Source organism: Poecilia latipinna, unplaced genomic scaffold (genome assembly GCF_001443285.1).
Source record: "Poecilia latipinna isolate Pla-1442-1.1 unplaced genomic scaffold, P_latipinna-1.0 Scaffold137, whole genome shotgun sequence".
Taxonomy (NCBI): domain Eukaryota; kingdom Metazoa; phylum Chordata; class Actinopteri; order Cyprinodontiformes; family Poeciliidae; genus Poecilia; species Poecilia latipinna.
In genome coordinates, this window is record NW_015112753.1 from 305,732 (window position 1) to 318,909 (window position 13,178).

The 13,178-nt window shown below is 39.7% G+C and overlaps 1 protein-coding gene across 2 annotated transcripts in view; it reads left to right on the forward strand.

Annotated features, from left to right (window-relative positions):
- Positions 1 to 13,178, forward strand: part of tafa2 (TAFA chemokine like family member 2) — a 95,694-nt gene that overhangs the window by 76,302 nt on the left and 6,214 nt on the right. For both annotated transcript variants that reach the window (XM_015028850.1, XM_015028851.1), the window contains 2 exons: positions 624 to 727; positions 8,833 to 8,988. In XM_015028850.1, the coding sequence (XP_014884336.1) occupies positions 624 to 727; positions 8,833 to 8,988 (260 nt within the window). The remainder of the gene's footprint in view (positions 1 to 623; positions 728 to 8,832; positions 8,989 to 13,178) is intronic.

A 13,178-nucleotide genomic window follows, 5' to 3' on the forward strand; every position in this document is an offset into this window, starting at 1 on the left:
GTGTTTGTCTGGTGATAGTATGCATCTGTCTTGAATAAATGCTGATTATTGTGACGCTATTATCTCTGCGTGATCTCAGTCTTTGCGCACAGCATTTTTCTGAACCCGGGCATAAGAGAGGATTTAACGAGTCAAAAGGTTTTTAAAGTTCAAGAATTTTTCCTCTCTTTACAATACATACATTTATATATAGTTTTAAGTCAATACTTCCTTATTATTGATGAAAATGTACTAGCTCCACAGGGAGCAGATTGTTTCACTTATAAGATGGAACTAGAACATTTTCATCAATATAAAAGTTCTATTGACTCTAGACAAGCATATCTTGCTGAAAGAAGTTAGTTTTGTCTTATTACAAGTTTACAAATATATTTGGACTAAAGACTAGACCAAAAAATACTTGGTAAGACTTTGTGTTTTTGCAGTGAAACAGTGATTTCATGAGGGGGGGAAACAAACAGCCAAACCAAATCCAAACTCTGTGTTTAGCCACATTTTCAGCTCAGTTTCATCAACAATCATATAAAACCATTCAGTTAACCCTAACACTGACTTGGTTACCTCTGCCTGGTGAACATTTTGTCTGATGATCTGAACCTCCCTTTCTCTCCTCTCTGTCGCAGGATGAGTGAGCGGTGCATGCAGATCAGAAGCAAAGGGGCTCTTCTTGTTATGGTGCTTGTGGTCGGAGTCCTGGAGCTGTCCAAGTCGACAGAAGGGACGACAGGTGAGCCCCGCAGACACAAAGGCAACAACTGCTTTTATTATGCAGGAAATGGGGAGGAAAAGCTCTCCATCTCTCTCTCTCTCTCTCTCTTGGCTGTCAGCATCTGGACTCTTCCTCCCATGGAAACATGGCGGTAAGGTCACATCTGACTGGGAGGAAGGCATTATTCTTGGGAAAGCAGAGTGAGTCAGTAATTTGGCAGGGAGAGCGAACGCAGCGCAGCATGGTCCGGCAGAAATATGCAAAGTGAGCAATTTCCATGCAGCCTGCTACAGTGACTTGCAAAAGCATTTCCATCTTTTGAACTTTTCCACATTTTGTCACATTACAACCACAAACTTTAATGTATTGGGGTTTGACGCTATAGACCGATGCAAAGCGCTGCGTGACAGTGTCGATTATTTGAAAATGATGAGGCTGAAGAATGTTTTCCTCTTTCTTCTTTGGAAGTAACTCAACCTCAGTCAGTCCAGATGCAGTTCCTCTGTTGGATCTGACTGAACCATCTCAGCACATGCTTTGGATGGCAGTAGTTCAATGTTCCGGGTCATTGTCCTGCAGCAAGACGCCCCAGTCTGCCCCAGTCTCAAGTCTTTTTGAGCTTTTTCAGGTTTTCCATCTAGATGCTTAAATCCAGTTTTGTCTCTGAGCGTGCCTTCACACCCGCCCTGTTCAATCCGCTTTAATCAAACTCTAGTTCATTTGCCTTGAAATTCCGACTCATTTGTGGAGGTGTGAATGCATAAATGGCCAAAAAGTGAACTCTGGTCTGCCTATAAGCCTCGGTCTCAGTCCAGTTGAAGTGAACTCTGATGTGGTTCAAATGCCAATGTGAACGCTAAGTAGACCACAGACTGCTCCAAATGCAGGTAGTGGACTATAACGCAGGAACTTCTGGGTAAATACAACCAAAACAAACACTTGATAGCTCTAGCAGGAGAAAAGAACAAAGAGAAATTGTCCAACTGCGAATATCTGACGCCACTCAATTTTTATTTGCATTTCTTGAAGAAGAAAGTTGCGCTCTGTATCTTCCTCAGAGGTTTCCATATCATTTCTGTCATTGGTTCTTGGTGCAGCGCCACCACAGGAGAGGAGGTGAACAAGTGTTTTGAAGGATTTTGTTAATTTGACTGTGCAAAGCGACAGACGACCACAGCAACTGGAAATGTAACAAATGTTGCAACTTTGATCTCTAATCAAACCGAGTCTACCAGACCATCAGGTGGAAAAACTCCCTGAAACTTTTGAGTTATTTCTTTCCTACTTGGTACTAGATGGATCAGATTTTGGAGAGGAAATGGATTCTACAGTTAAACCATAAGCACACATATTTATATAGAAGAATGAAAAACATTTCTCACCTTTTCTACTGTTATAAAACATCGATCATTATGGCGCTACTTTAAACCGGTGTTTACTGAAGTGAGGTTGTATGTGTTATAAAACAGTTTAAAAACCACCTGACCACATTATCTAAGATTTCCTACAGTGCAGTATACATTTAATATGTTATTTTTCCTTCACCCTACAGAGTCAAATACATTCAACAACTTTTATCTCACCAAGTCTTATCATACCTAACGTAGTCGTGTTTGGAGTTTGCAGCGGTATTGATGGAAAACCAGATTAGTGCAGAAACAGGAGCCGGTTTTTCCATCCATGTCGGGATGTAAACATGTTTTGCTGCAGAAACTCATCTGACTCATAGGGGATTCTTTTTTTTTATTAAAACCGAGTGACTTTCTGCGCAAATTTGGGATGGCATCACTGTCCTTGTCTCCTGGAAAACATTGGCTCTATGAATGTGAACGGTGTGTTTCTGTGCCACCTGCACGGCTTGGCATGATGAGCGGTTTGTATGTCCAAGACATTTTGGTTTGTTTTGCAGAGGGAACAGTTTGATGCGATTGTGACAGCAGACATTTGCATGTGTGCAGGAAGGTTTTCTGAGGTGGTTTTGAAAGAAAAAAAAAAAAGCATGAAATGAAATGAAATGAAATTTTATTCGAACATGATACAAATATAAAAATAAAATGGTGCACAGTAACAAGAAGTGCATAAAAAGAAGAGAAAATACAGATTTTTTGTTTCAGTTAACATATCATGCTCAAAATGGGGTAGGAAGAAGTGAGAACTTATAAACTCCTACCCCCTAAATCATTACCTAGAGGCAAAGTTTTTCAAATTGGATACAGATACATGCTTTGGCAATTACATTTTTTTAAATATCAAAAATCAGTAAAGAAATCAAAATGTTGAAAAAGAAACTTGTTTCATTTTTGCACAAAAACATGGAAGATTGCTTTAATTTTCCTTCCATGTTTATGTATTAGAAATTTGCTAGAACTATTACTACACAGACTTTAATACTTTATTTTTTTGTTGTACATATAAACCTTCTGGTTAATTAAAAGTATTTTCCAGCATCTCTTGATATAATTTCCTGAAGCAAAAATGAACCCCATGGCTGGTACGTCAGATTTGTGGATGTACCAGAAACATGTGCATACAAAGGTTCCAGAATGGAACTTATACATATGTATAAAAGAAACAACAAAAACATGGACAAACTAAAAAAAGATACTTATTTTATGCGTTAGTACAGAAACACTCAGCCTGAAATGCCTTCTTACCCTTGCAGGGTGTTTATGGTATGGCATGTTCTATCTTTCCTATTTTGATGAACAGCTAAAAAGAAAATGTTTTTCTATTATGTCTTTGCATACCTTCTGGAATTAGGAAGCACAGACCAATTAAAATTTCTTGGATACTCTTTAAAAAAGCATCATTAAATAGAAAATGCTTAATTTTCTTTAAAATGTACCAGTATATATATATTTTTTTATTATTTTTGACCAGATTACATTTCCCTGTTAGACACATTTTTAGTTAGATAAAAACAAAAGTGTTATTTTTTAGTGAGAGATTAAGCTGCTACAACAAAACTTACATTTGTTTTGAGGCTTCTTCAGCGAAGAGTGAGTGTTTATTTTGACTCCAACAAAATCTCTTAAAAAGCAGCAAACAAACCCTCTTTGTAATTGGAAAATCTCTTCTTTTTTTAATATTTATAAAACTAGCAAGGCCACGACTGATCTGGAATTTCCCATTCCGAACAGAATTTTTCATACTTTACGTCCATCTGGCCAACTGGGAGGAAAGAGTTTAAATTCTGACCTTCAAGCCGCACCGGGCCGATCCCGGCAGACTCTTTCCAGCCTTGATTTTCAGCCTCCATGACGGCGAACCACTTAGCAAAAAATCAAAGCACACACTTTGTACAAGGCGGCCTTGAACCTGCGAGGAGTGAAATATATTTGACAGCTCCTGCTCTTTATTTTCAGGTATTAGTGAGTCCGGGGCGCTAGGCGGGAAGCCGCCGATTCACTTTGCAGTATATCACCTGAGGTGCTTTGCATACCGCTGTTAACGTTGCAATGATGTAGAACTTTGATGTTCTGACTTATAGCTGATGCTGTCCGCTCCAAAGATCATTACTTCCTCTGCGCCTTCCATTTTCTGCAGTTTGCAGTAAAAATGAGTTATGTAAAAAAAAAAAAAAAAAAAGCACCTGGTTGAAAAATAAGAAAGAAAAACTCTGCCAGACGTCACCTGTACGCCAACTTTAATGTCATTTTTAGGCTTTTCACAATCTCAAATCAGTGCTCGGAAAATTCCCCCACATGGAAGGTGGAAGGTGCTTCCCGGTGCTGCATACAGACTTATGCAATGATCACATTATCATTCCCAACAGCTTCATGAATAAGACAAAGTGAGCGTTCTGCTTTGGCAGATTCTCCAGAGACCGATGTATAAACGCTTCTTGAGTAGAATCTTTTCAGCTCTGCACCAGGAGAGGAGAAGAAACCTTTCTGAAAGCTGATTTAGAGCCACAGATGGAAAATAAAAACACCAGGGTCTCATAGTTTCTGTTTCTGGAAGCGGAACGTTTTTTTTTAAACCGAAGAGGATCAGGGCCAAAAAACACAAGAATTCTTGATTTCAGTCTTTCACTTTTAATTTTTGACTACAGCGTAAAATAGACATTAATTGCATTAAAAAGTTGAAATATGTAATTAATTAATCAAAATGAACACATTAAAGTTACAGCTCTCATACTGTAATATCAGGTGTCCCTCAGGGAGCGATGCATGGTACCTTGAACTTTATTGAACTGTATTGATAACTTGAATTCTCACTTTGTTTATCCCTGGAGGAAACATAGACAGATTTAACATGCAACATATAAAATATGATATTGTTGAAAATATGTTTTAATGTTTGACTGTAGAAATCAATGTTAAAAAAAGAGGGGGAAAAAACTTGTATAATGCATGTATAAGGAGCTCCAGGAACATAAATTGACACATTTAGTAATAAATTAGCATCTATGTTCAACAAAATTCATTGCAATAAGGTTCAAATTGTGTGTGGTGATATTAATATTGGCATTAAAAAAACACATATTATTAATACAATCTATTTTCTTTCTGTAGTAATTATTAGGACCAAGCAGAACATCTGGTACGGCTACTTTAATGTATGACATCTTTTGCCTGTTTCTGTAGTTTTTCCAAAACAGAAAATCGTAAGTGGGATTCATCTGACAAAGAACACCTGAACTGCTGCCTTCAGACCAAACTTCTTAGGTAGCTGCAGTGGACAAAAGAAAGAATAGATATTAGAGATTATAATCCAGTTTTTTTATTGAGATTCAAAAATATGTTGCATGACTGAAAGGCATTCCTATAAATACCGGAAATGATTCTCTGAACAGTCTGTAATTCCTGTTTCCCAGCACACAACCCGATCCTTGTGTCTCCTATAAACATCGCCGTTACGACTTCCTCAATAAAACATCTCCAGCTCGGTTCAAAGTACAGTAAATGTCAAACTTTCTGCCATTTCCAACATCAAGTATTAATAACTTCACCCAGACTTTCTCCGGAAGCACATCTGAAAGTTTCCATGCATGGCTGCTTTTCCTCTTTGCCTTCGCTGGGAGACGGTGAGCGTGACAGCAGCAGTCAACACCAGGAGAGAGGATGGATGTATGGATGGATGGATGGATGGATGTATGTATGTTTGTTTGTTTGTTACCGGCGACATGCAGGCCCCAGCTGGGAACAGATGCACGTTTAGCCATCAGGACGCAGCGTCCCGCTATTTAAATTCCACGCTGTCATCCTTGTCGTCTTACAAGATTGGAGAAAAAGAGATGGGAGACGGAGCAAACGGCAGCGTGAGGGCTCCTCTCAGCGGGTTTAGGACCAGAACGCAAAGATTCCTCCGTGAAGCACTTTCCCTGCGTGTTTTCGCTGCTGCAGGGGAATCTGGGCAGGCATCCAAGTGGAACTCCAAATCTAGTCAAAACACCACAGCCTCTCAGCGTGAAACTGCTGGCAGAAATTCCCTTTCAAGCATCTGCAGCGGTTCGGCACGCCGCGTGTTTGTCTTTCATATCGCTCCGTGTTTGGCAGCCGGCGCATGAGTAAGGCTCCCACTAATTTAGCTCGACTACCTGCGTCGTTTTTAATGCTCCAAGAGAAACAGGTGGGATTGTAAGCGGAGGCAGGTTATCAAAAGTAGCAAATGACTGTATAATCAGAACAGCAGTTCTATTCCTGCTCCTTCGCTCTTTATACTGGATCTGTAGTTTCCTGGCATCTTTTTGCTCTTATTTCTTTGAAGCGGACAGCAGTTAAGCACGAGGCCTTTCTCAAACTGCAGAATATTTATTAGGATTTTGAGGGTATAATTGTGAAGTGGAATGAAATTAGTCCAGGCTTTAATTTTTTTTGTACATATTTTATCTCAGCTGCCTTTTAGTTTGATCCCCATTAAATAAAACCAGCACAAGCAGTCACCCAATCAGTGAACAGAGTCCAGAAGTGGAGTTGGTGAATTCTGGCTCTGTACCGCCTCTTCTCCCCACAATCCTTTGCTGCATCACTGTCACAACGCATGACCAATCTCCCTCTGTAGAAACAAGCAGCAACAAAATGAAAATTAATATCGCTCGTTAATATCAGCTGAGTTTTACTTGTCGAACTGGTATTGATATTCTAAAAAGTGACCATCAGTGGATTGTTTTTGTTCTGCTTCATAAACATCGACCACTAGGATGGTGGCTGTGATGCAGCAAAATCTGAAACAGTGCAAATAAGTCTGAATGTCATTGGACGGCCCAGTTTGGAGAAAATGAAGGAAACATTAGCTGTAGTTAGCTTTAACCCAAAAAGCTACTGAATAGTTTGCCACATTAATTTGTGAGTCTCTTGGAGCAAAGATGATGATTCCATTAAATCCTCCGTCAAACCGTTTCCATCCGTCAGTCCAGGAACCTGAAGCTGATTAAAGATCTTACAGTGTGAACAATTAAGCAACGGTTTTCATGCTGTCATTTCCACACTTTCTGTTTACCCCAGCAGCAGATAGTCCCTCTGCAGGGAAAAAAAGACACCTCATGAAAATGTCACATGCAATTAAAACAGGATGGGAAAGCTCATCCTCTAAATAATTCAGACAATGGAGCGTGATCTGGAAATTGACTGCAAATACTGCAGAGCTGCACTTTCCTCCTCACGTATTGGAGATTTTTACTTAAAAAAAAAGCTTCCTTTTTCTGAGGAACTATTTAAATAATGTCACATTTATTGTATCATACTTTTTTAAGTCCTGAACTCTCTTCAATGCCCCCGTCTTTACTACTTCAGAGGTTTGCAATCCGGTCCTTGAGGGCCACAGTCCTGCAACCTTGTAGCTGTGTCTCTAGTTCAAAAGATGTGAACTAGAGGAGGTAATCTTGAATTACCTCCTCGGTTCAGTCAGGTCCTCCAGAGTCCTGATAATGACCTCATTATTTCGTTCAGGTGTGCAGAAGAAGAAACACATCTTCAGTTTACAGGACAGCAGGCCTGGAGGACTGGAGTCCAGCTCATCCAACACTCGCTGCCTTTCGTCCTTAAATAAGAGTCACTTGGTTGTTCACTGATTGAAGTCCACACTGCTGTTTTTAAACACACCCCTTACAATTCTGATCAGAAATTATTCATTTACACAATATTAGCAGAATCTTCCACTACTGGACTATGCATAAATTACAGAATTTGAATTTATGCATAGTCCAGCACTACACCCAGATGAACTGCTGCGTAACATCAGTTGTACAAAAACAGTGACAATGCAGTCTTAAATAACAGTGACAGTAGTGACACCAAAGTGACCTATTATGCTCCCTTGAACAGGTTAGGATATGTCTAACCTGTATATGGACTACAAAATATGTTTATTATTATTATTATTTGCATAAAATAATTCTTAGATAATGTGATATTAGTTGTGCCTGCATTAAACTCCTTTCAGAATGATTTGTTTTAGGGCCTCTCATCATGCCCCCCCAACTCAACGTTTACACTCGCACCTGAAAATGTCTGCAAACAAATCCGTAATTACATTGCCGTATGTGTATGAAAAGCAGAAGTGGAGCCTCCTGTACAACCAACAAGAATGCAGCAAGTGGTTTCTGGATGGAAAGTCAGTAACAAAACACTCGTCTTTTTCAGCAGCCATGATGCAGCACATACAGCGGTGAAACCAGCTGACTAAACATGCTGGAGCTCAGTTTGTGTTGCTAGGAGACAGGCTTGGTGGTACTGGTGTTGCTGGGTGATGGGCAGTGCCTACTGGTTTGTCTCATTACATTCCAGAAGTTTTTGAAATGACTTGTTTTCCAGACAACAAAATCATAAACTCAGTCCCAAAAAAATGACCAAATGTTTTTTTTTTTTTAAAGCAGTAGAAACCAAAATGTAAGTACAAAAATATGCAAAATGTGAATTTTGCATTATATGTCTCCATTAATCTTAGAGGTTGTATCATGACAGAATGTATGAAAGTTCGTGGGGTGTGGATACTTACGTGCATATACAAATATTACATGTTCTGTTAATATAATTTAGTGGTTGCCTTTCCTGTGTTAAGTGACATAAATATTGTAACAAAGACCACAGAGAGCCATCCGTCTCAGGCCTAGTCAAAGGCCGATGCCGTGCATGTTGAAGGTAATTCTTCCTCTTTCCTTTGTTCTCTTTCCCCCACAGCTGCTCACCATGTCCGGACGGGGACCTGTGAGGTGGTGGCGCTGCACCGCTGCTGCAACAAGAACAAAATCGAGGAGCGGTCGCAAACAGTGAAGTGCTCCTGCTTTCCAGGCCAAGTGGCCGGTACCACCAGAGCCGCCCCGTCCTGCGTCGATGGTACAGTCCACTCACTCAATTATTCATTAGGAATCTTCTATTCTATAGATATAGATGGAATTCTTCTGTTTTTTCTTTTGCTGATGCTTCTTTAAGTCTTGAGGAATAGACTTGCTGATCTCATCACAGCTTCCTGAACACTCAGTTTGAAAAGTTGGAAAAGTCCTGAAAGGCTGTTGGAGCAGAACGTGTTCTCAGGTCACCTTTTTCCTAAGTTGTTTATACATTATAACTGTTGCTGTTGCCGTTAAAGGAACCATACTGAGACCCAACTCACATGAGAGGGATCGGATCATTTACACCTGTTAATGTATCGAGAAAGAAAGTGAATCAAATTAGCTTACGGGTCACACCTCAGCATGTCTGTCTGCAGCTTGAAAAATGGGAGAAACATGAAGCTTAAAATAACTGATGTTATGAAATCTATAAGTGGATGTGAGAGAAGAGTTCAAATTCTTGATTCGCTCATGAGCTTCACTTCTTTCTCATTTTTCACTTCTTAATATTCCTTCAGTTTACATTATTACTGCATAATGTCATATGCAAATGAGGATCTGCAGGTTTCAGGAAGTCAAATTTAAGACATTTTAATGCCACCCTGAATGAAATTTAAGACTGAAAAAAATATGAGGATTGGAGGATTCTGTTGTATTATAACCAAGCACACCAAAACTGGAACTTTCTGGCGTTTGTATCTGGCTCTTGGCAGTGGCCTCGTTCTTCTCACAGTACATTTGCACTGGAAGGGCCCGACCCACAGGAGGCGACGTCACTCCCTCTCCATTCATTTCCAGTGGAACTAGCACAAAGAGGCGGCGATCCAACACAGCGGACGTGGTAGCACTGCTGTTGATATCGATTCACATACCAGTCCTGTTCACTGTTGAGTGCCTAGTAAGTCTGGTCCGTTTGGGGAGGTGTGACTGCGCAATCAAACTCGGATGTGGACCAAAAATATGACCTGCAAAACTCGGTCTCAGTTCAGTTGATATAAACTCTGATGTGGTTTAAATACATATGGGAACACTAAGTGGAAACAAACTGTAGCGCAGAGCATTCTGGGTAAATACAACCAAAACAAACATGCAAGTCTAGTGTTAGCGAAAGAAATGGTTTGTGGTCTATTGCCAAAGACAAAAGACAAAAGACAAATCCTACAACAGCTAAAATCTGAGTCCAGTCTGTCGTTTCTGTTTCATGAAGACGGACATTGTGCTCAGTGTCTTCAGAGGTTTTTGTGTCGTTTTCTTCAGTGACTCTTGGGGCAGCGCCCCCACAGGTGAGGATGTAAACAGGCTTTTCAAGGATTTGGTTCATTTGACAGTGCAGTGTGAAAGAGAACCACAGCAGCTGAAAATGACACAAATGTTACAATTTTAGCTCAAAGTCGAACCAACACTGCATACCAGGTGTGAAAACAACCTGAAAGGCATTTTGTTTTTACTCTTTTCTTTTAGCTTGATCGATTAAAATGAGTAAGACTACATAAAGTGATGTTCGAGTTGAACCCAGAAGCTCTAGAAAGGTACTCCTGAAGGCTTTATTAGGCCTGAATGAGTCAGTGACCCAAAGGGTCTCTTAGCATGCTAATATGCCAGACTCCCAGACTGTGCCAAGGTGGCAGCTTCACTTTGGTCTGAAAAGCGTTGCTTTCTGGCAAAACTCCGGATAGCTCGGGTTTGACCTATTCCCTGACATTTTAGTATTGACATTTTCTGCAAATTAGAGCTGTGAGCCACCAGTCTCAGTTTAAAGCCCCTCCGTTGATCTCAGGGAGAGAAAAAATGATAAGCACTTAACCTTTTAATTATTCTTTCCTCTACGACCAGGGATTACCTTTAGCTCCTCTTCGTGTGAGACAAGCTCCCCTTCATATGAAGATAAATGAACCTCCAGACTTCTAAGAAAACTTGCGTCTGGGAATTTTAGGATGGAGCAAATGAAAGGGCCGTCATGGGGAGAAAAATAAATCAGTGGAGACATGAGAAAAAAAACTACATGCACCCCATAGTTTAGACTTGTAGAGTCACCTGTATCAGCAAGAACTTTAAACAAGTGGTTTTCTGTGTTTTAATCACTCTCTTACATAACTGAACAGGAATTACAGTCCAGTTTTTGCAAAACACAGAACTTCATAAAACGATTATGGGAACATTAGCTTACCATCTTATGACGCCTCGTCATCTGATCTCCAGTAGTCTCTGGTACTTTTCTGCTGTATTTCAACTATACTTTGTTTTTCCCATGACTGGAGTGGCCGTCATGGTAAGTTTTTTCCCCCTTCACTCTGTAGAAGTATATAAGCTTTTTAAAATCTATCCTCATGGCATTAAAAATAAGTGTTTTCTGTGATTTATACATCTTCCCACTCTAATTTCTTAGATTTTTCCACCTGAAAACAGTGCCGCTCCTAAGTACATGCGCAAGTGTGTAAGCAGCAAGCCAACAGGCTAAAAATTGCTCTAAAATGTTCTACAGGCTTCAATATGCGAGGGTTATATTAGTAAAGCTTGTGGTAAGACTGTTTAGAAGCCCACATGTTGATCATTAGTCAGAGCTTTCAGGTTTGGTTTCCAGTTTTGTGCTTTTAGGCTCTCTGCTGTCTGCTGTTTTTGGCTTCTGAATTGGCTACAGTGTTCTTCTTCTTGGCAGATCTACACGGTTTGAACACAAATCCCCACTGGCACATGCACTAAATTATTTTTTGATTCAAACTTAACGTATTTCTAAAACCTTACATAAGCAGTTAGTAGTTTTTTTTTCTTTCTTCAAAGCTCATGAGTTTCAAGCTAACATGAAATAAAAATATGAACTGAAGGACAACTAAAAGATTTCAGGACTTGAATCAGGTTATGTGTCTGGTCTGAGACGTCGCCGTGTTTTAAAGCCCTATTAACTCTAAGTGAAATATAGTCTCTCCACTTTGTTTGATCATCAATACTCCCATTTCATTTTGTTGTAAAAACCTTTGTGGCTTTTTTTAATAGCAACTCCTTCTGCTTGCAGTTGACCCGACACTTTTTACACGTTTGTGTTCCACAAATTGATTTCCTCCCGTCATAAAGCCTTCATTCTTTGCAGTTTACCATTGCAGGGGATGCATTGTGTTTGGATTATAAAAAACCCCTCCTCATTATGAAAAGCATAAACGCTGCTGGAGGGGGCTGTCAAACATGGATAATGACCCCTGTAATATGCCAGATTGTACATAGAGTACATCTGCTCTATGCTGTTTGTTTAGGAGGCGAGTGAAGATGCATCTGCTATCACTTCCCTACCCTGACACATCATATTGAGGCTGAGACTTGTTTGCATATTCAAAATAGATGTGTTACCAGAGAAAAAGCAAATCTTACATCACTTACCTAAGAAGGCTGTCAGACTGACATGGCTTGATGGGAGCTTCTTTGATGATCTGAAGAGATTCCACCTTTCAGGCTCCTTGTGTCACAGGCGGAAATGTGTTTGAAACACATGAAATGACAAGATGGCAATTCTAAACACCCACCGCCTCTACATGTTCCAGCTCATGAAATAAGGAGTATTATCATGGTTTCAGACTACATGTTTTTCACAATGGTTAAAAATATTAAATCCAAACTAAAATTGAACTCATTCGCTAACCGCTAAATAATTCCATTGCCAGTGTTATATTCAACAGCTTGTCTTTGAATTTCCCTTTGTGTCATTTGAGGCAGCGTGGTGAGAAACTTTACTTCCTCTTTGTCACAACACTGCCTCTCAGATTCAGATACAACACAAATTGCATAGATTGTAATTAGTAATTACTTTGACTCACTTTATGTGATGCGGTGGAGTATGGGACTTCTGATTACTATTGTAACAAAGTAAAAGCAGTCGGAAAAACAAAGGTTTGAACCTCAACTTCTTTGGTTGCTGGTGATCGAAGCCAATCAAGCAGCTAAGGATATTTGTTTTTACGAGATATATTTTTTTTAATGACACAATGTTTCTTGTGGTCTGCTGTACATGGGATCTTTAAATCACTTATTTCACCACATGGAAAGGGACATAATTCCGCCACTTTCATTTTTTCCTTCCTTATTCTTTCCCTTTTCCCTTCTTTCTTTTAATTTCTTCTTTTTCCTCTTTTGTGAAATATTAGGGGCAGTTTAGTTCACTTTTACATTTTGTATATTCTAAGACATTTGATGAAAAATTAATCAAAT